The 20,332-nt window shown below is 47.7% G+C and overlaps 1 protein-coding gene across 1 annotated transcript in view; it reads left to right on the top strand.

Moving 5' to 3' along the window:
• The window catches only part of LOC144168501 (chitotriosidase-1-like), a 61,347-nt gene that overhangs the window by 8,990 nt on the left and 32,025 nt on the right, over nt 1–20,332 (top strand). The window contains exons 2-4 of the mRNA XM_077697471.1: nt 4,711–4,983; nt 12,833–13,086; nt 16,180–16,277. Of these exons, the coding sequence (XP_077553597.1) occupies nt 4,711–4,983; nt 12,833–13,086; nt 16,180–16,277 (625 nt within the window). The remainder of the gene's footprint in view (nt 1–4,710; nt 4,984–12,832; nt 13,087–16,179; nt 16,278–20,332) is intronic.

The following is a 20,332-nucleotide window of genomic DNA, read 5'->3' as shown; positions in this document are numbered from 1 at the left end:
TCCGACGCAAATGATCCACTCATCACTAAATAGTCGGTTCGCGTGTCTATTAGTGCGGACACATCAAGGCCACCGATGGATTGCTGTATGTCAGAAGTAGTCGTCTTCGAGTAACTGGTTCGTCGGGGCGTCGTGCCTTGGCTGGTTCGCCTTGATGGTCCATGGCTACTTGCAGTTGTGGTCGCCGTCTTGCTAATTGCGGTCTTGGTCACGTCGGGGGTAAGGTCGGGTCGTCAAGTTGTGGTGGCGTCGTAAGTCTTGGTATTCGGAGCGTCGTCGCGTGATTGGAGGATTTTAGATTTTCCACCGTAGTGCAACTTGACCTCCCGAAGCTTCTGCTTCCATTTTTCCCTTCGTGGGCCGAGGGACCTTCAATGTGAGAAGTCTGCGTTGCTGTGGTGGCTCGGCGGTAGGTATGGATAGGGGACGGCGAACGCTTGGAACGGGCTGGGCCACGACTTGTCTAAGACAAATACCTGTTGATCTCACTCGGTCATTGGCTGGACAGGGGGAGTGGTGCGTCGATGGAGAAACCTCGTATGCCGTGTGGTTTGTAGGGGTAGCTACGGTAAATGTATCCGGCTTCTCCGCGGTGGTAGCACAGTGGACGATGGTCGGGGGTTCGAAATACATCAGTATTCCTCGGCGTCGGCTTTCGGACACCCAGGGGGTCGGTCGGGCGACAGTGGACGCCTGCATGACGGGGACCCTGACGATAAATTAGAGCAGGGCGGTGTCGACGAACAGCGGCGGCGTATGCCATAGTTTACGGCTCACGGGGTGCGGCCGACGGTGTAGAATTCCTTAGTGCATGCTGGAATTATCGGATAACGTCGCTTTTCAGATCACGTCGATTTGGGGTTTAAAGGGACACTGAAGTGATATGTAAACATTGCGGCATTACTTGCGCAAATTGTAGTCCGGAGTCCCCAGGCCATGTTTCGACCACCCTGGGCGCGTTTACGCGATTTTATTTAGTAGAAAAATTAATTTGAAAATGCTGTCCTCCTCTCTTTACGCTCGCCCATTTTCTGCGGCGTTTTCGTGTGACGTCAGGAGGGGATGAGCTGGCAATTGGCTGCGTTACTGCACGGCTCCCCGGCCTTCAGACAGAGTCAGTCGGCCCAGCGTTTCGTCCGCCGGCCGCCGACGGGTCGTCGCAATTCGTTCGCTCAGTTGAAACGAAGCCAGGACACGTTTTTGAATGGAAGAATCTGCCTTTCTTTACTTGGTTAGTTTGTACACTGTATCTAGCTCCAAGTCAAGGTCGCTTCACACAAGCGCTGCACAAGCGCACATGCGACGCTTCGGTCACTGGTACGCCAGTCTTGAAGGCGGGAGAAGAGCCAGCGAAGTCAATATAGGTACTAAGGAAATAAAATCAACTGATATTTTTACCGTACAGCGTAAAAATAGGGTGCGGGAAGCACTTTTTCGCGCTGGGCGAACAAGCACAGCGGTCAGCAGCACGACTACGCATCTGCGAACGCTTTTCCGTCTACGAAATGCAATTGCTAGACGTGAGTTATTGTGGAAACTCGGGGGACGCTTACTGCACGAGCGCAATACAACAAATAATCACCTAAGCTACTTGAAATGCCAAAACTAAATAAAAATGTAAACTGGTTGTACAATATATACTCTATATTACCGGTGGAAGCAGAGCCCGCCCGCGTGGCCTACTTGTCTGGTGCGCTAGGAAGTAAGTATTTTGCAAGTCACCAGTTCGAATCCCCGCGGGTACGTGCTTTTTTTTTTTAAGTTAACTTTTTCGTTTTCTGCCGATGTCTTCTACATTGAGTTCACTTTTTTTTCGGCCGCAACGTTCATGGCTCCACGAACTAGTTCACAGAACGCGCGCAGGCTGGCACTGGCGCGCTAGCGAGTTCTCGTTGGCGTGCTGTTGCCATAAGCACCGACTGCTTGCGGGCAGTGGGCACAGGCCAGAATGAACAGACCCTTGGCCTGGTGCGAACAAATTTTTACGGTACAGGCATGAGTGAGGCAAGCTCCAAATATGGGGGAAAAGCGCATGACATTTGGGCGTCTGCGGGTACGCGGAGGGCGTCCATGCACTGCGTAGGCCTCGGCTAGTGAATGCTACGATTCCAAGCCGTCCTGGGAGGCTTATCTTTATGCATTTTTACAGCTGACAACATGGCAGAAGCGCGGTACGATGATTACTGAGTTATTGAAAATGCCCATCCAACAACGCCACCGGTTGTGTTTTACAGAACCGAAACCGAAACCGAAACTTGTTTGGTTGCTCACCTTGGGCATCGTCCAATCACGGTGCCCCCTCCTCTCAACGTCACAGCTTAGTTGGTGCGGCCGCCGCAAACCGCGCATGGTAGTTTTTCTTCTTTCGCGCTTTGTAAAATAATTACCGATTTGTCAACCGGATAAACGATGAAAAGTGTGCTAATTTGAGCCAGTCTACGCAGTGCAAGCAAAAACGGGAGCTTGACAAATTCACTTCAGTGTCCCTTTAAGGCGTAGTAAGAGTGAGTGAGTGAGAACAACTTTATTGAGATCGCCTGCCGATCGATTTAGGCGTCCCTCAGCTTGGAGGGCTTGTCATCGCCGCGACGTGGCCTGGACGTCGTCCGAGCCGACCCCCGAGGTTTGCTCCCGAGTTCCGCCTCACAAGTGCGGAAGGGCAACCGCCCTCCTCACCCTCGTAGGGAAACATTTCCGCAAGTCCTTCGCTGCCACTGTGCGGATGGTCTCGCGTAGCGCCTCAGAGAAAATGGCCCCGTTGGTGATGTTAGTTACCAGCGCATTTACTGCGCGGTGGTACTGCATCGTACGAATTTCAAGCGCCTTCTCCATTGCGTCCACCTCAGACGCACATTCATCCATTGTCGTACGGGAGTTACGAACAAGGCAAGCGAAGAGCTCTTGATCTAACTCTCGCATAAAAAACCGTAGCTTTTTTTCTACAATTTCCCAGTCAGCCCGGCGAAACAAACTCTTCATCTCCTCAACAAAGATCACGACCCCCTCGTTGTGGGGTTCCGTTCACGTTTCAAGCAAAGGCGCAGCTAGTTCCTTTCTCACGACGGTAGTGAACGCTAAATGTGTGTTTGTTTGTTTCTGTGCTTGCTTGATTTTGTGTGTTCACAGTTGATTGATCTGATTGTGGGGTTTAACGCGCCGACGCAACGCAGGCGATGAGGCGCGCCGTAGTGGAGGGCTCCGGATTAATTTTGACCACCTGGGGATCTTTATCGTGCGCCGAAATCTCGTACACACGGGCGTTTTTGCTTTTCGCCTCCATCAGAAAAGCGGCCGCCGCGGCCGGGAATCGAACCCGCGACCTCGTGCTCAGCAGCGCAACGCCTTAGCCACTGAGCCACCGCGGCGGGTGTGTTCACAGTTGCCTTCGTGCTAACGGGTCCTCAAAAGTTTGTGGCTGTACGACCGGTATCGTGCATGTATTTCATCTGGCCCCGGTCTTTTTTTTTTTTTTAGATGCGACTTCATCTCATTCACTCGCCTTGTCCCTTCAAACGGCGTTGTTGTTGTCCGTCCACACCCCTCCCCCATTCTCCTCGCCGCGCGAGCTGCGCTCTCCGCCGTTCACCCTCTCTCTTCTCCGATAGCGAATACTCTCTCACGAGGGTCATTGAATTGGATTGGATTGGCTTGGCTTGGCTTGGCTTGGATTGGATTGGATTGAAGTGGATTGTGTTGGATTGTGTTGCGTCATAGCCGGTCCACGTTGCGTCATAGCCGCGGCAGGGGGTTCACGGCACGTTTCACACGATGGGAGAATCAACCTAACGGAAACAACAACGGAACCTCCTATGCGTCGCATCTACACAGGGGTTCCCGCGAGAGGAGGTGGGAGTAATTTTTTCTCTCGTTCTAATTCCTTGAGTGCCTAGTTACCTTACCTTCACCTCTTTCGCGGTTGCGGGCTCGTCAAAACTACGCGAGGGCTAGTTTCACCCGGCTTCTACGGGTGAGGGTGGTAAGGCGGTAGTAGTCCACATGAATGGATATGAAACCACAAATAAAAAATAATCAATGCATGTGCGTAGCGTTCCTCTCAATGAACATCCATCGAGAGAATAAATGAGTGCGTCCCTTCGTTCAAAATTCTGTCACCTCAGCTTCGCTGGTCATCCGCCTTCACAGTATGAAACGGCAAATTATTTTTTAGGGGCGAAACTCCTTAAGGCAGAGGCTTGTCCATCCGGCATCCGGCGTCCGTGCTCACGGCACAGCACCGTGTAAATCGAAACACCTGTGAGCAAAAGGTTCACAAACGATTAACAAGAACAAAATAAAAGGTTCGCAAAAGGTTAAAGAGAGAGAGAGAGAGAGAGAGAGAGAGAGAGAGAGAGAGAGAGAGAGAGAGAGAGAGAGAGAGAGAGAGAGAGAGAGAGAGAGAGAGAGAGAGAGAGAGAGAGAGAGAGAGAGAGAGCTCCTGCTGGAGAGCCGTGCTGCGCATGCGCGAGGAGCGTTGAATTGGTTTTGGGTTTGGATTCGATAAGATTGGATTGAAATGGATTGGATTGGGTTAAATAGAGTTGTATTGGTTTGGATTGGATTGGAAATCGTTTTAGCAGCAGTAAGCACTCTCTGACGGGTGATTTACGGTAGGAACGATCCCCAATGCTTCGCCCACTCCTCATGATTCACTTCGTGGAGATGCGTGAATTTTTTCTGTTTATTTGTCCCCTTACCTTCCTCCACACACAGCAGGCGGCGTCGGCGTGCCCGTAGGATCCTACGAGGAACGACATTTTGATCGGGACGACCTCCAACAGGGCAGCGGGGAGTCCCGGCGCCATGACCCGGCGCCAGTGGTGTGTTTCATCCGTGGACGGGCTTTCGCGCGGCCAGGCTCGTTGCGCTTCACAGCGGGAACAGTGCCGCTCAACATGTGTACGCACATCGTGTACTCGTTCCTGGAGACGAACAACAAGACGGGAAAGTACATATTTCGCAAGCGGGGTGGCGACAGGGAGGATGGTAAGATTGCATTCTTGAGAAATCGACGCGGGTGCGCTTCACGACGGCGCATCGACCAATCAGCGTGACCAATTGTGCGAAAGTGGTGAATGACGAGGTTCAGCATGTGTGATTATGATGAAAAGTCGCAATTCATGGAGTTGTGCTGTACTCCACGAGCAGATTCGTTTTTGTTTTTGTTTATCACTTCAATCGCATGCATGGCCTCATCATTCTCCAACTTCGCACACTTGGTCGCGCTGAATGGTTATTTAGTAGCGCGGAAGTTAACCTGCACCTGCGGCATTTATTAGAGCGCACGTTCAGCGGATGATTAAAGGATAAAAAAAAAAGAACAACGTGAAACTTAGCAAGCCTTCCATGGGAGACCATTTTTGTGACCTGGCATGCCGGGCTTAGCCTTGGTCGATGACGTACGACGGTAAGAAAATAATAATACGCGCGCTGAAACAAACGCAAGGGGGAGTGTGTAGTCGAAAAAGAGAGAAAAAGCTTTAGTGAAAACTGAAGAGGTGAAACCCACTAACGACTAGCCCTGCAACTCCGGATGGGGGCAAACAAACTCAGACGAAAGAGCAAAAAAAAAAACGCATCAACTGCACGCCATGCGCCAGAGACATGTAGTAAAAACTAGCCACAAAAATTTCAAATTAGGAACAATTCAGCATCATCATTAGCATTGATTTCTACTGCAATCCTGAAGGCCCTCCCTCCCTATGTGTCCCAACTGCCCTTGTCCCGCACTGTTCGGATCCATTCGTTCATAAGAAATTTTATTATCTCTTCCATAATTTTCATTCTTCAATATAGACTCCAGTATACGTTGTTCTCCTCCTCCTGCTCCTCCTCCTCCTATCCTGCATGTGTTGTTCTACTTCAAACCCCGCCTATTTGTAGCTATTCTGTAATCATACTGGCTCCCCTGGTTGCCAGTTCTCCAGTCGCCGCGGGTGGCCTTAACCACAATGCTGCTGAACTACTCAGTCAGCGTGACCAAATGTGCCAACTTGGTGAATGACGAGAGACAGCGTGTGATTAGACTAAAAAAATAGATTCTGCGCCGGGACAACACTGCAAGGCATGCATGAGCGCTATTGTCCTAGCGCAGATTCTGCTGTAATGGCACTCTGGGCCTCGTCATTAGCGAAATTCTCACATTTAGGTCACGCTGACGGGGTCGTTCTGAAGCATTGGTGTTAGGACCATTTGTGGCGACTTTTTAGAGTGCATACGCGTGAACAGCTCGGCATGGCTTATTCAACTTAACTTGTGCTAGAAAGTCGTCCAATCGTCCAACTCGGTAAAGATCCCCAGGTGGTCAAAATTAATCCGGAGCCCTCCACTACGGCGCGCCTCATCGTCTGCGTTGCGTCGGTGCGTTAAACCCTACAGTCAATCAATCAATCGTCCAACTGAAAACGGTTGTTCCTGACACATAAGCGTCGCACGTATTCTTTTTATAACTCATTTGGCCTACCTAATTTTTTTCCAGGTCTTTAGTAAGTCTGGGAGTTTCTGCTCCCTAGCTCATAATCGGGAGCAGGGCTAAATGGTTAAATAGTTGCAGTAGGGTAGATTTGTTAATTATTCTCGTTTTTTTTTTCTTTGTGATGTTAATACTATTGCCTTTTCTGTGCCACCCTCTGCTGTACCTTTTTATGTTTGCAACCGCTTGCCAGCAGTTCTTTTTAGCAAGCCTTTAAATTCAGCCTACAATCTTTAAATTCAGCCTATCATCTCTAACCTCAGCCTGTCAAACGTAAATTTATGGCAAATAAACTCCAGAATTCGCAGCTCCTAACAGAACTTCGGTCTGTACATGATCTAAAGGTTGTCGTAGTGACTGGTGTGAAAGAGGGGGAAAATGCTGAGTTTGCTCTCACTTGAGGTTCTGCAAAAACTTCGGCTAGGCACTGAAAGAAAATCCACCACATACGTGTGCGAACATTGTTATTTTTTATTTTTTTGAGAATTAAAAAATTAAAAATGGCTGTCTTATTTGGCGTGAACTGTGCAGCATCAACTAAGTTCAACCGTTCGTCGCATCATCTGGTCCGTGTTGTTGTCAACTGCGCAACAAGATATAGCATCAAGCATCCCACCGGTGACGTCAAGAGGATTAACGCTTGCATCTCCAGTGGTTGCCCTCCCAGCCAATATTTAAAAAAACTCCGAATTGAAACAATGCATAAAGCTCGTCATAAAGAATCGCTCGAATAATCTTGGTATGAATCAGACATCTAGTGCGGCTAAAAGCAAGATAAGCGACGCATTTCATATCAAATGCCTGCTTGTGAGCTTCAATGGTTTCTCAACGAAAAAAACTAGAGAATTTCGCAATGGAGCTCCTAAGCGCTACTTTGAGTGATATTCGGCTTCCTCAAAGGCGGTTCGCTCATCAGTAAGCCGTGCCAAGAGAAAGGCAAATACTAGTACAGTGGAACTCCGATAATACGACTTTCAAGGGACAGCGAGAAAGCTTCGCATGACCGGGGTGTTGTACGACCGGGGTGCCGGTAAATACCGCTGAGTAGACGGTCTCGCGCGGCAGGTGAGCTAATAGCTTATTTAAACTACTATATTTAGCGCGTTCTGGCGGTATTTGCGAACCTTTAGCTGAAATCCCACGGTAAAAAAAAAAGAACATGTATGTTTTGCCCCCCCCCCCCCCCCCTCCCTTATGGCGTCCAGCTATCCCGCTAGCCAAGAGCCGCGCGCTACGCGATATAATGCCAACGTGGTCGAGCAAATTGAGAGAGGAAAAGGCGAGGGTGAAACTGGCAAGGCCAAGCAAAACGAACGATAGTACAAGGCGGAGATTAACAAAATAACAGCTTTGCCATACAGGGTGCAGACATCTTTGAACGGTCCCGTTCAATCGCTATTGGAACATAGTGCTCAACACATAGCTGTTTTCGTTTCCCACAAGACCCAGCAACGCGAAATAGATGAGATAATTCAACCTTCACGAGTAAACCGTGTTGCGGCGAAAATTATAGCGCGTTCTTGCTAGAGTGACTTGCTGAGGCGGCCAGTAAGGGACCCAAAATGGCGATGCCAACGGGTACGTGTCTCCCCCCATCGCATTCTGTATTTTGCTCCGCCCTCGCAGCCGCCGCGCGTGAATTGAGGCGCTAGCAAAGAAAAGACAACGCGGCTTTTGATAAGCAGAGAGCAGAGATATAGGGGAAAAGAGCGTCGTGAAAGGAAGAAACTTGGATCGAGCGGGCTGGGAAAGCGGCTGTCCGGTCATCGCCGTGGGGCTGCGTCGTATATGTTTCCCGTTCGTCGGCGGCTCAACGGGAGCTCACGCTCCACCTGCCACCTGAACTTCGACTTCTAGCGGTTGTCGCGTTGGCGTACTGCTGCAGCATGGCGTCGCCGCAGGTTAACTCCCGCTCACTAGTACCCGCCTGCTTGCTTGCGTCTGTTCAGTAAGTGGTCTGACCCGCCTTCGGACCTTTGCACACCAAGCAAAGTTAAACGGGGTTGAGAATAAAGAAGGTTAGGACGAGCGGCGAAGCGGTGTAAAATATGGGAAAAGCGCCGGTTTATCCACTCCAGGGTCCGTCGTAGGAAGCGGACCGTGTGCACCCGAGGGTCATATCATCGGGGTTTTTAATGCATTGTTTCTATGGGAAGTTTGCCGAGTCCGGGGTGAGCCGTCGTAAGAAGCGGGTCGTCGTAAGTCCGGGGAACGTATCAGCGGGGCTTCACTGTTGTAGTAATCACCTGATTATTCAAAAGGGGTAGAAGTGACCTGGTTGGAGTGGGGAAAATGAAGGGTTCACACACATTCACAAGTTCACCCAAAAGGGTAATTGTTCATGTTCAAGTACACTCAGTACTGGCAGGTTTCATATGGCTTCTCGTAGAGCAGCTGTATAGACTATCCTGGCAAACGGAATGAGAATACAAGATGTGGAACGCACAATAGCTTGTTAGAACAGCGGCATTTGGGACGCTTATTCCCCAGCTTTGTTTCGTGTTTGGACAGCACTCGTAACCCAGGTTTTTTTTTAAATTACTCAATTGGTAACATGCCGGCTGACGTCACGTTATTGGAACGCCTTCGCTTGACTAGATAGCAGCAAGAAGGGGTATTTGGAACTACAGCAAAGCCGCAAGGTTTGGCACGTGCCTGTATGCCGGATTTACTCGATTGTAAGCATCCTTTTTTTCAAGACCGCAATGCCCAGAGTGAGGTAGGGGGAGGGTACTTAGATTCGAAAAATTGGAAATGACCCCCCCCCCCCCCTATACACACACACACCCTTTTCGCGGCAGACAGATGAGACAGACAGGCGCCAGGAATAATATTTTATTCAGCAAACACCAAAAAAGTAGGACGAAAGAGTAAACTCACCGCTGAAGTCTGATACTCAGCCCCTTTCACTAAACACTCGAGTGCGTATCCCCGTTTGAAACGCGCCTCTTAGTATCCCATAGCAGGTTGTCTTTTGTTCGTCAAACATTTCTTTTAAATGACTCAGGCTCTGGGAAAGGCCCAAGAACACAGCGAGAGAGCCCGGTTGGCGGCTTGGGTCTTATTAAATTTTAAGGGACGTGCGCGCCTGGGCAAGGCACACTTCCTATCAGAATAGGGGGTGCTTCGATGCGCATGCGATCTTTTTTCCCGATATTTTTTTTCTGGAAGTAGGAGGAGGGGGGTGCTTAAATTCGAAAAATACGGTACATATTTTTCGCTTGCGGCTGGTACAAGAAGCAGTTGTTTGCCCAAAATAGTTCTACTTGTTCATTGAATTTTACAGGGAATTGTTCATGGCTGGAGTTGCTTAGATTTTTCTTCGAGCCAAGCATGCATTGGCTGACTTGCGTTGTCGGTGGTGGCGCACGCGAACACCCTTCCCCGGGAGATTCTCCTTGTCCGGCGCTGCTGTCGCTCGCTGCTTGCAGCTGGCGCGGGCGGGCTCGCGCGCACAAGTGTCGCGTTATATCACGACACACTGGGAGCTAGTCAGCATCGTCGCTAGCATCACGTCATATAGCAGGTGCGATCACTCGCTCATGGCGATCCGTTCACCTTCTAGCGTGGCATGGGTAGGCCGCGCGGGGTTCGCGTCGCGGAAGAGTGGGCAGCCATTGAAGAACTTAGATGTTCCCAATAATCGCACAAGAATGATCTACAAACTTTGTGGAAAACATGCGGCCCACAGGCCGCATGCACCCCGCCGGAAAGTATCCTCAACACCCCCCCCCCACGATTTGCCGTCTGGCATCCGCTGTGTTGGTATCATGCAACACTGCCATTCACCTCTAAATTTGCTGGAGTAACGTCTACCAGACATTTGCGTTTCCGCTAAAGCTCAGCGAAATGAAAGGGTTTCGTTTTGTTCGATCAGTGATTTTGCGGTTTCACTTCGGTCGTTGACTTTTGATTTTCGTTTTGAATGAAGTCAAGCTTCGCGTACGTGCACCCTTGTTTAGGCAGGGAAGGGACTCGTTCCTTGATTCTTTTTTTGTATCCGCCGACAAACCCGCCCCGGCGAAAGCGCCGTCTGGCAAAGCCATCTCTCTTTCGACTCTCGTTTCATGAAAGCTTCCACAAAAACTTAAGATGAAGTTTTCGAAAATTTAGAACTTCCACCCTCCAACTTCCAACTTCAGGCTGTTTTAAAATCTTAAAACTTCGTTTTAAGTGACCACCTAGGTATTGTGCAAGACGGGATAATACAGGTAGCAGAACGATTCTGCACCAGAATGTACGCCAGCGAAGCTAGAACAGGGGAAACTACTGAGAGTACAAGCTCAACGTACGATGTCCCACTAGTAACTAAACAGGAATTAGGAAAGACCCTCAAAGGCACGACAACAGGGAAAGCTGCAGGTGACGACGGCACAACCGACGATCTTTTGAAGGAGGGAGGCGATATTGTACTGGGAATGCTTGCTGTACTCTTTTCGGAATGCTTGAGGAGTGAAAAAGTGCCCATAGCCTGGAAAAACGCCGACATTATTCTTGTTCATCTGAATGGGATATCCCGAGTACCCGAAGAATTACAGACCCCCATCAGCCTACTCTCAGTTATTTACAAGCTGTTTGCCAAAACTTATAGTTAGCCGCAAAGGTGACAGCCTTGATTCTCATCAATCCTGAGAGCAGGCTGGGTTTAGGAAAGGGTACTCAACCATGGATCACATCCATGTCGTCAATCAAGTGATAGAAAAATCCACTGAATACACGAAACTCCTTTACATGGAATTCATAGGTAATGAGAAAGAGTTTGATTCCACACTCACCGCAGTCCTGCTAGAAGCACTAAAAGAGGGGAGAATAGAGGAGACCCACGTAAGACTTCTAGGAGACATATGCAAGGAATGCACGGGCAGGATAACCCTCCACATGCAAAGCGATAAATTCCCGATCCGAAAGGGAGTGATACAGGGAAATATCATCTCGCCTAAAACTGTTCACAGCATGTCTGGAGAGCGTATTTAGAAAGCATGATTGGAAAAACATGGGGTACCGGATAAAGTGGCACACTTGAGCCATTTGAGGCTTGTGGACGGCATAGTCTTGCTGAGTGGGACTTCAGAACACCCGCAAACAATGCTTGAGTAACTACAATCAGAAAGCATGGCCGTGGGGCTAAAACTAAATCCGAATGCATCTAAAGTAATGAGAAATAAGCATGCCAAAAACATCCTCTTCAGGTTCCGTAACAAAAGGGTAGAAGAAGTAAAAGAATGTAACTACTTCAGGCAGATGGTTAGTGCTGACCCCAACCACGGGAGAGAAATCCGGCGAAGGATAGGTAGGGGTAGAAGAGCAGTCGGCAAATGCTCCCAAATAATGAAAAGTAAGGTGCCACTGTTGCTAAAAAGAAAATCTACATGCCAATTCATAGTACCGGTGATGACATGCGGAGATGAAATTTGGTGCCTTACTAAACAACTAGAAAGCAGACTTACATCAACTCAATGGGCCACGCAACGGATAGTGTTAGGAATAACACTCAGGGAGAAGAAACGAGCTACTTGGATCAGAGAACAAACTACAGTAGAGGATACCATAGTGCAAATAGCTAAAAATAAATTGGCTTGGGAAAACAATGTAGAAAGACGAACCAACAACCGGTGGAAAATTATCGTAACAAAGTGGATACTAAGAGTAAGGTCTAGAAGAAGGGAAAGTTCGTTAACGCGACGGAAAAATGAAATAAAGCAATTCCGGGGTAAACTGTGGACTCGAGCAGGCCAGGACAGAAGCGGTGGGAGGTCGAGGCCTTCGTCCTGCACTGTACCGGAGTAAGCTGATGGTAATGATGATGATGCTGATTCACCAAAAAAACGTAATATGACAAGTAATCGCTAAGACGACTTTACAGAAACACTGACCTTCATTGAGCTGTCGTTATTAGAGACGCCATAGGGAAGTTGTAAACGTTAGTTTCCGTCTGCTGTCAATACGTACGCATCTACGGAACGGGTGTAGCTTGTTTTATTAAAACTAGCCCGCAACAAAGTATGTATGTAGCAATTACCGGCTAAGACAAATCTACCAGTATGGCGAGTGTTATTTACTTGTCTTTATTGTGTGGTTCACAATGAAGTTGCGAAGGTTGTAGATTTTCCTTTGGCCTTCAATACATGTGCTCCTACGGGAGGAAGAAAAGTGACAGCTCGATGTTTCTCTTCAAACATAAAACCCTCGTCCTCACTCGTTCATTAAGTAATTACAAAGTCATAGCCACTGTTGTTACCAAACTGTAAGAAAAATGAATACAAGTAATTGTCTAACATGCTTGCGATGCGTATTTTCTGAAGCTTCGCTGGTGGTCCACTTTCGCAAAGTGTAATGGGTGCCTAATTTTTTGTATGTGTGCAGCAATACTGCGATCCCTGGTCAGCTTGAAGAAACGTAAGAGGAACCTGAAATTTCTCTTCAGTTACGGGGAAGGCGCACACACTAACAGCCTCCTCAACCAGCTGCGTTCGAAACAATCCCAAGCAACCTTCGTGCACAGCACTCTCGTCCTTTTAAGGTATTTAGGCCTGGATGGAGTGAACTTTCATCTTGAAGGACCCGCACCTAGCGTCTGCAACAAGGAGAAAGCGATGAAGATCCTTCAGTTCATACGGGTAACCGAGTTGATGATATATGCCATTTTCTAGAAATGAGAAAGTGGCTCGAAGGAGGGTAGAAAGGTGTCTGAGACTAGTGATGATAACTAAGAATCTCGCCATCGTTGCGTAGGGCGAGACAGTTAACTATGTTTGGAGGAGACGCTATCTTGAAATAGGGCTATAGGTCACATATCAGTTGCGTTATTAAAAGACTTTAAATTCAATTTATTTTTGACCGCGGGAAAAATAAACCAAGTAGCCTGTTAAAGAAACTATAACGCAAAAGATTTAGAAATGACAATAAACCAGTGCTTACGGACTATAAAAATTAGGAGGTCTTTCAAATAAGTGAACCCGTATGTTGCATGAACACATTTTCTCTAATTTCTGCCGCCATTGCTTGCCAAGTATTCTCCTGCAGCTTATATGATTTTTATATTACTATTTGTTAAATATTTCTCACATCTTTAGCCAACTTGAAGACAGCGGAATTACGAGTACATTATTGCGCCTTGACAGCTGCGCCGCTGTCCTCATTCTTAGTGCCGTGGCAATCCTTACCGCCGAGCTTGATATGCTCGAAACGCGGATAAATAAGGTTAGGGCATACACACTCAAGCATAAAATCTAAAATCCTGATACTGAGATAATGCCAGTGGTAGATTGGACAGGTTCTGCCTATATATAATACCCGGTACATTATTTTTCACTCTGGCCGGATGGCTGAATCGATTGACAGACAGACAGACAGACAGACAGACAGACAGACAGACAGACAGACAGACAGACAGACAGACAGACAGACAGACAGACAGACAGACAAAAATATTTACATATAGACAGCCCAAAAAAGACTATCCTTTGAAATAGAACGCTCTGCGCTCTGCGAAGGCAGAGCGCTCCGTCCCGTTGTAATCGTTCCTTCTGGTTGTTGTTTCTTTGCGCTTTTGTTTCCCCAAGAGCCCTTACCAACTCGCCCAGCTGTCTTTGTTAGTACATAAGAGTAGTATCAACTCTCTGAGCAGAGGTACAGTGCATAGGGTAAAGTGTTCTAGAAGATCGAGGTGTGTCGTGCGGAGGAAAACCCAACGGAGAGCAGCGGGAGGGAAGATCGGCTCATGCAATGTGTCAAGCAGCTAGATGACTCCTTACTAGGCCTGAGTGCGATAGCAAAGCAGACCAACATTAAGCAGTTCTTTCCTGCTAAGTAAAATTGCAGTGCCATAAAACCCAGCCGGCGAACGCCTCTTGTATGCTTTTTTTTTCTCTTTCATACCTTTCTAAAAACCAAAATTGGAAGCTACGGTTGATGAGCTAGTAAGTAGTAGCGGTTTTGTTGCAAAAAACTCAACATTTCATTGCAATTCGCGCAACTTTGCTTATCTCGGATATCCGCTTATCCCGAAATATCTCCCGGTTTTTACTACTTCGAATTAACGAGGTATTACTGTATTTCAAACTTGTCTCAAGGCTGGCAAGTTCCCAGCTCGTTGGGAGAATGCAAGGGTTGTTCGTGTAGTTAAGTCAGGTTCAGAATTTGACCCCAAGTACTGAACTACCGACTAATATCTATTCTATGGGCTGCTTCTAAACTGTTTGAGTCTATACTGCGTAAACTACTCACTTCAGTATAAAAACCATAACAGCATGGCTTTTATGCTGCATGCTTCGGAAGCTGTGCAAGGGAGAGGCCAACGTGATGTCGTCTACTTTGATTTGAGCAAGGCTTTTGGCGTCGCCTGCCACGAGTTCTTATCTACAAAACTGTCTCAATGTTATATACAACCATCCTTCATATCTCTTATATGCAATTATTTATGTGATGGGTCACGTTTCGCGCGTGCAAATGGGAAGTCTTCTCTTTCCCATAAGGCCACCAGTGATGTTCCTCAGGGCTCAGTACTCGGGCGACTTCTCTACTCAATCTCTATAAATGATCCTATTTAAAGGATCGTATAAATGATCGCATAAATTACCACCATTTAATGATTGTAATTTTCTGTTATGTCTTGATGATGTCAAAATATTCAAATGTTTCGAATAATGACAACTATTCCCCTCCCCAGAAAGTAATTTCGTCCTTTCGCATTCGTGCTCATGCAATAATCTCCTGATCAACAAATCTAAAACTAAGGTAACGACATGCACAAGAACAACTGACATCTTGCTCTCCTATAACATCAACGGTGCATTACTACCACGTGTGGTAAAGAGTAATGACCGGGGCGACAGTGAACTAAGCTTCTCTCCACATATCCAGATAATTACTCGTAGATCTCTTCGACCGCTAGGCGTTGTGTGTCGCGTGTCGAAGGAGTTCAAGAAGTCGAATTCTCTTCTCAAGCTCTACACAACTATTTGTCGTCCTCAGCTTGAGTGTGCATCTGTATTCTGGAATAGCGCGTGCAAAACAAGCCGTATGCTTATCGAAAGGATCCAAAATAAATTTATATTTATCTCCAACCATCGCTTGCGTGATAGTAGTAATTATAACCTTGGATCACCCCTTTCAGTTACGCTATGATGCTTCACCTCCAGGCAAAATAAGGCTGATATTCTATTCCACCTTCAACTTATTCACGACACACTGTCTAGTGGTGAGCTGCTACAACATTTTTCTCTTTACATGCCGCAGAAGGTGACCAGGAAACACGATATCTTCTACAATCCCAAATGTCTGATTGTCTTGTGCCCTATGTTCCCACTGCAATGCAAGTACAACCGGTACTCGGATAAGCCATAGGCACAAGCCATCGTTTCGTTATTTGCTCTTTTATTCCCTTTTTAATTGTCACGTCTTACTTTAGTCAGATATGCCTCACTGTTAGGCATTACGTATTTGTATGAGTGTGTGCTTTGAAGTGTGTTATTTGTGTGCTTATGTCAAAATATGTAGTTTTCTTCCTTCTTGTGTATCCGCTACTATTTCCCTTATATTTTTTCTTTGCGAGATATGTACATCTTGTTTCGTGCGTTTTTGTTTCCGTGCACCAGCACAAAGCCCCCCCCCGGCTTTTCCTGGCCACGCAATTGATTGATTGATTGATTGATTGATTGATTGATTGATTGATTGATTGATTGATTGATTGATTGATTGTTATTGTGCAGGCACTTCGAGCAAGGTTGGGACGAAAATTTCTCATCACTTTCCAGCTGCCCGCCTGCCGAAAGGGAAACTGTGCTCCATCAAAGAAAGAATTTTCCAGGTAGGACTTGTGCAGTAGCGCGTGGGGGATTAGCTCCAAGGGAGGAGGGTGTATATAGTTAAACACCAGCCATACTAACTATCGGGGCTTGCAAAAGCTACGGGAAGATTCCGTTATGTTGTGGCCGTTTTCAGCATTGTTGATGTTCCGACATTGTCGCTTCCCTTCTAATTTAACAATAAAATTCGGTGTATCAGCAGAATTTCAAGCGAAAACGGCGGCTACGACGACTACCGCGGCTGAGCGATGCGAACGCGAACATTTAAAAGTCTCGCAAGGCGTTGTGAAAAAAATTGGCGCAGCTTGCACTAGTGGTGCAAGGCGGGGGAAACAGCAGAACTCGGGGTCGACCTAGCTTTTCCACACACTGACATCGGATAACTGGAGAGAGGGAGCAGCTGGACCCCAGCTGTGCAAAGCCGTTTCGGGTGACAATGTAAAGCAAAGACCATTAAAGTATCTGCAGTGTTTTATTCAGTAGCAATCGTCGTCATCCCTTTCGTGGGCAAATGCACTTGTAGCGCGTCCTTGCCTCGGTGGACCTCCACTCCTTCGTCAGCTGGTCCTGTGGCTCCACGTGTAGATAGTGAAGGGGTGGCTTGACAGATTCGTCGTCGTCGTGTGCCCGCGGCGGACCCGTGGCACGCTGGTCGCTACACGGTGACGAAGAGAGCTCCTCACGTGGCGAAAGCGCGCGCGGAAACCTGGACGACGCAGGGAGACCCTCACCTACCGCACGCTCACGTGCCACAGCGCGAAGGTCGTGTCGGGCAGCTCGCGCCGAAGGGGGGGGGGGGGGTTCATTTTTTTGTATTTTTTGTGAACGCCAACTACCATGCTCAAGCTTGAACAGCTCTGTGGTTAAAAATGTCGCCGGATTAGCTTAGCCAGAGTCCTTCAATGTGAAGGACTCTGGCTTAGCTAACCCAGGATATGCAAAGCGAAAGCTTGGTTTAGCCTGGTCAAGTGTTGGTTCACCTTGGTTATCCTTTGATTTAGCTGTAGTTATTATATTTAGGTGTACACTCGTCGTTAGGTTCTTCCTCAGTCTCCGACGCAGCTTCTAGCGCTTGCTGAGCGATAGCCGCGGGGTGGTCAGACGCCGCCTTCCGACGACGGCTCAAAGCTTCCCGATCCCGCGCAACGGTCCGGAGACGGTCCTTTGCGCGGAGGAGTGACAGTCCCTCTCGCTTTCATCCATGGCGAAGCTCGCACTGACTGGGCGAGCCCTGCACTCCTCTTAGCCAGGCGCGCGGCAAACCACGTGGTCAGGCGGCGACCGAGATGCGAATAGTGCATGCGCTAAGCCTGCGGAGGCAGGTAGCGCACGCGGCTGCGCCGGAGCTCGGCGCGGCGAGTCACGTCTTGCGTTGCCAAGGCTACGGTGCAGCTTCGGTCAAATGAAGGACAAATAGCTGGCGACGGCGACACTCGACTCGACCTGGCTGGTAAAGCTTTACTTTAAAATTAGGCGTCCTTGAACACACTGACAAATACACTGAACCCTCTTTATAACGAAGTGCTTCATTCTGAGTATCTTTTATCGAATTGTCGCGCAGTGCTGACTTCAATGCGGGAATAATTTTCTACCGGATTATTCGACGCCTGTAGATATATAGCTTGCTACGCTTAGAATGAACTAGCAAGTTCGGGGTGCCTATTCACAGGGACGTTTGGAGCGGCCGACAGACCGTGCTCATGGCCGGTGAAGTGACTGCGCCCCCTCATATACAGGCCAAAGTAGAGACCTCTCGGCCCCTCATGACCGGGCTCTACAAATTTGTTCTCAGAGCCGTTAGTGCAGTGGTAAAAGGCAACTTCGTATCATTCGCATAAGCTGGTGCCGCTGCTCCTGTCGTCGCCCCAGCCCCAGATGCCGGACTGGCATCCATGAACCTACAATTAGGCATCGCAGACTTGATTCTTGGTGCCCCAATGAGCACGAAAATCCGGCAGACAAAGAGCCTCGCAAAATACCAACTGCACCGGCGATATACCAACTCTAGGGAACCTAACCACTCCTTGCAATGTAGTGAATGCGAAAGAGAATTGTTTAATTGCACTGCGGATATCCCAGTATTCTGTGCCTCCCTCTTTCACAGCTACTATTGATGTCGACCGTTCAAAACTCATCTCCGCATACACCGCTCCGGTGAAATTTTCAGAATAAATGTCGCGTGGAAGGCAGCGAGTTCATTCGATGCATGGTAATGACGCGCTTCCTACGGTGGCGTGTGCACAGGTGCTGTCATAAGTAATAGGAACAAGGATTTGTAAATAAAGCGAAATATTTGCCTTACTGGCTTTATAGCAGCTATTACTGGATTACAGGAAGCTTTACAGAAATTACAGGAATTACTGGATTACAGGAAGGAGGACTCATTTAAACGCACACCAGTGCAGCCAGGCAGTTTTCGGGAGAAGAAATTCCTGTAAATTTACGAGACCGTGTTCTAATTACTTTTGACGGCACCTGTACAGTGGTACTCATGTGTCCGCTCGTTTTCCTTCTGCGGCGCTGTCCTCGTCTGTCGGAGTCTATTGCTGGTAGGCTTGGCCATTCGGCTGTGTTGGTCCTACACATAAGCCCAAAGCGGGAACGTGCCGTGTTATTCACTTAATTGTAACTTCCGTAAGCACAACGCTCAAATTTCTCATGTGGTACTGCGTGCATGTCTGTAACATACGCTTCCTTGAAAGACTCAACCCATTCACTTAGTTCATATCTTTGGTCAGCTAGAATCATCGAGCTGTGGTGGCCCAGTGGTTCTGTGCTCCTTTCGCATTCTGGTAAACCCCCCTTCGCATACCAGCCGCGCCGAAATTTACCTAATTTTCTTTTAAACTATATTAGTTACTCTCCTTATGGAAGCTTTAGAGGAAATATGGCATTATTCCAAGTATTCGTTTACCCGCAGCTGGTCCTTACCTGTTCCGTCCGTCGGTCATTTTGTATCGGGCTGATTTTCCTCCTACGTAGTTAGTAAAGGTTTTCCTTAACACAATCGTACAGGTATACGGGTAAATAAAGATCTTCGATGCGTGCGAGCCACCGTATTGTTGAAGTAACAGACAACCGATTTTTGTCGAGTATATGTTGTCTATGCCAAATGAAAGGGCATCCTTTAAAGCACCTTAACGAGAAATGGTTTTGCAAATAACACCCTAGAACTTTCTAAATTGAAAGTTTTAGATCTACGAGCCGTATGGGTCCTCCCAAAAATAATGCTGGCAACCATGACATGCAGTAGCACGGCAATATACTTTTGTCTGTATGCGAGATGAAAAGCGATATTTATAAACTTGTCCCCAACTTAAAAAAAGTGTGAATCGCAGGCTCTCTTATTTTTTTGTGCATGTTTTTGTAATTCACGCGTCTTTTTTGCAAGAAGGCACGATCTGTTGGTATGGACGATAGGTAGAATCTGGCTTCAAGTTGTGGAGGTGAGCAATTCGATTGTCCCTGGGCGCGTCCTTATTTTATTCATTTATTTCACAATACTGCAGGCCAATGTGCTGGCGCAAGCAGGAGCGGATACATCAAAACAATTATAAAAACAACAGACAACAATACAAAAGAAACAATAGATAAGAAAGAAGATGATGAAGTCCGATGACGAGGCTAGAGCAGGTTGCCTGCGAACTAAGAGTTTTGTGGGGAAGTATTCACGAAATGATGGGGTATGTGTGGTCTGCGGAAAAGAAACAGAAACTATGCGGCACATAGTGTCAGAATGTGAGGGTATCCATCCAAATCTACTTGAAGGGAATATTGGGCTTCCAGAAGCCCTGGGATTTAAGGGTATCACAGAGGAAGTTAACTTCAAGGCTGTCGAGGGGACGAAAAGAAAATTAGAATGCTGGTGGACGAAGAGCAGAGAGGGGAACATTGCCTAGGACAGTTACCACCTGTAACAGGGAAAAGAAAGTATTTCGGGCCTAATAAGCGTTAGTGCCTGCCCTAAGCAGCGCTAGTATTAAACCAAGAGTGTAAAACATGGTTATATTAGTCCTTTTTGGTAAGATGACATGTCATCACCCCGCTTCAAAGGGGA

This window comes from Haemaphysalis longicornis, unplaced genomic scaffold (genome assembly GCF_048455015.1).
Source record: "Haemaphysalis longicornis isolate Haplotype H1 unplaced genomic scaffold, Haemaphysalis longicornis Haplotype H1 scaffold_2, whole genome shotgun sequence".
Classification (NCBI taxonomy): domain Eukaryota; kingdom Metazoa; phylum Arthropoda; class Arachnida; order Ixodida; family Ixodidae; genus Haemaphysalis; species Haemaphysalis longicornis.
Note: the sequence above shows the minus strand (reverse complement) of the source record. Positions and strands in the feature narration are given on the sequence as shown.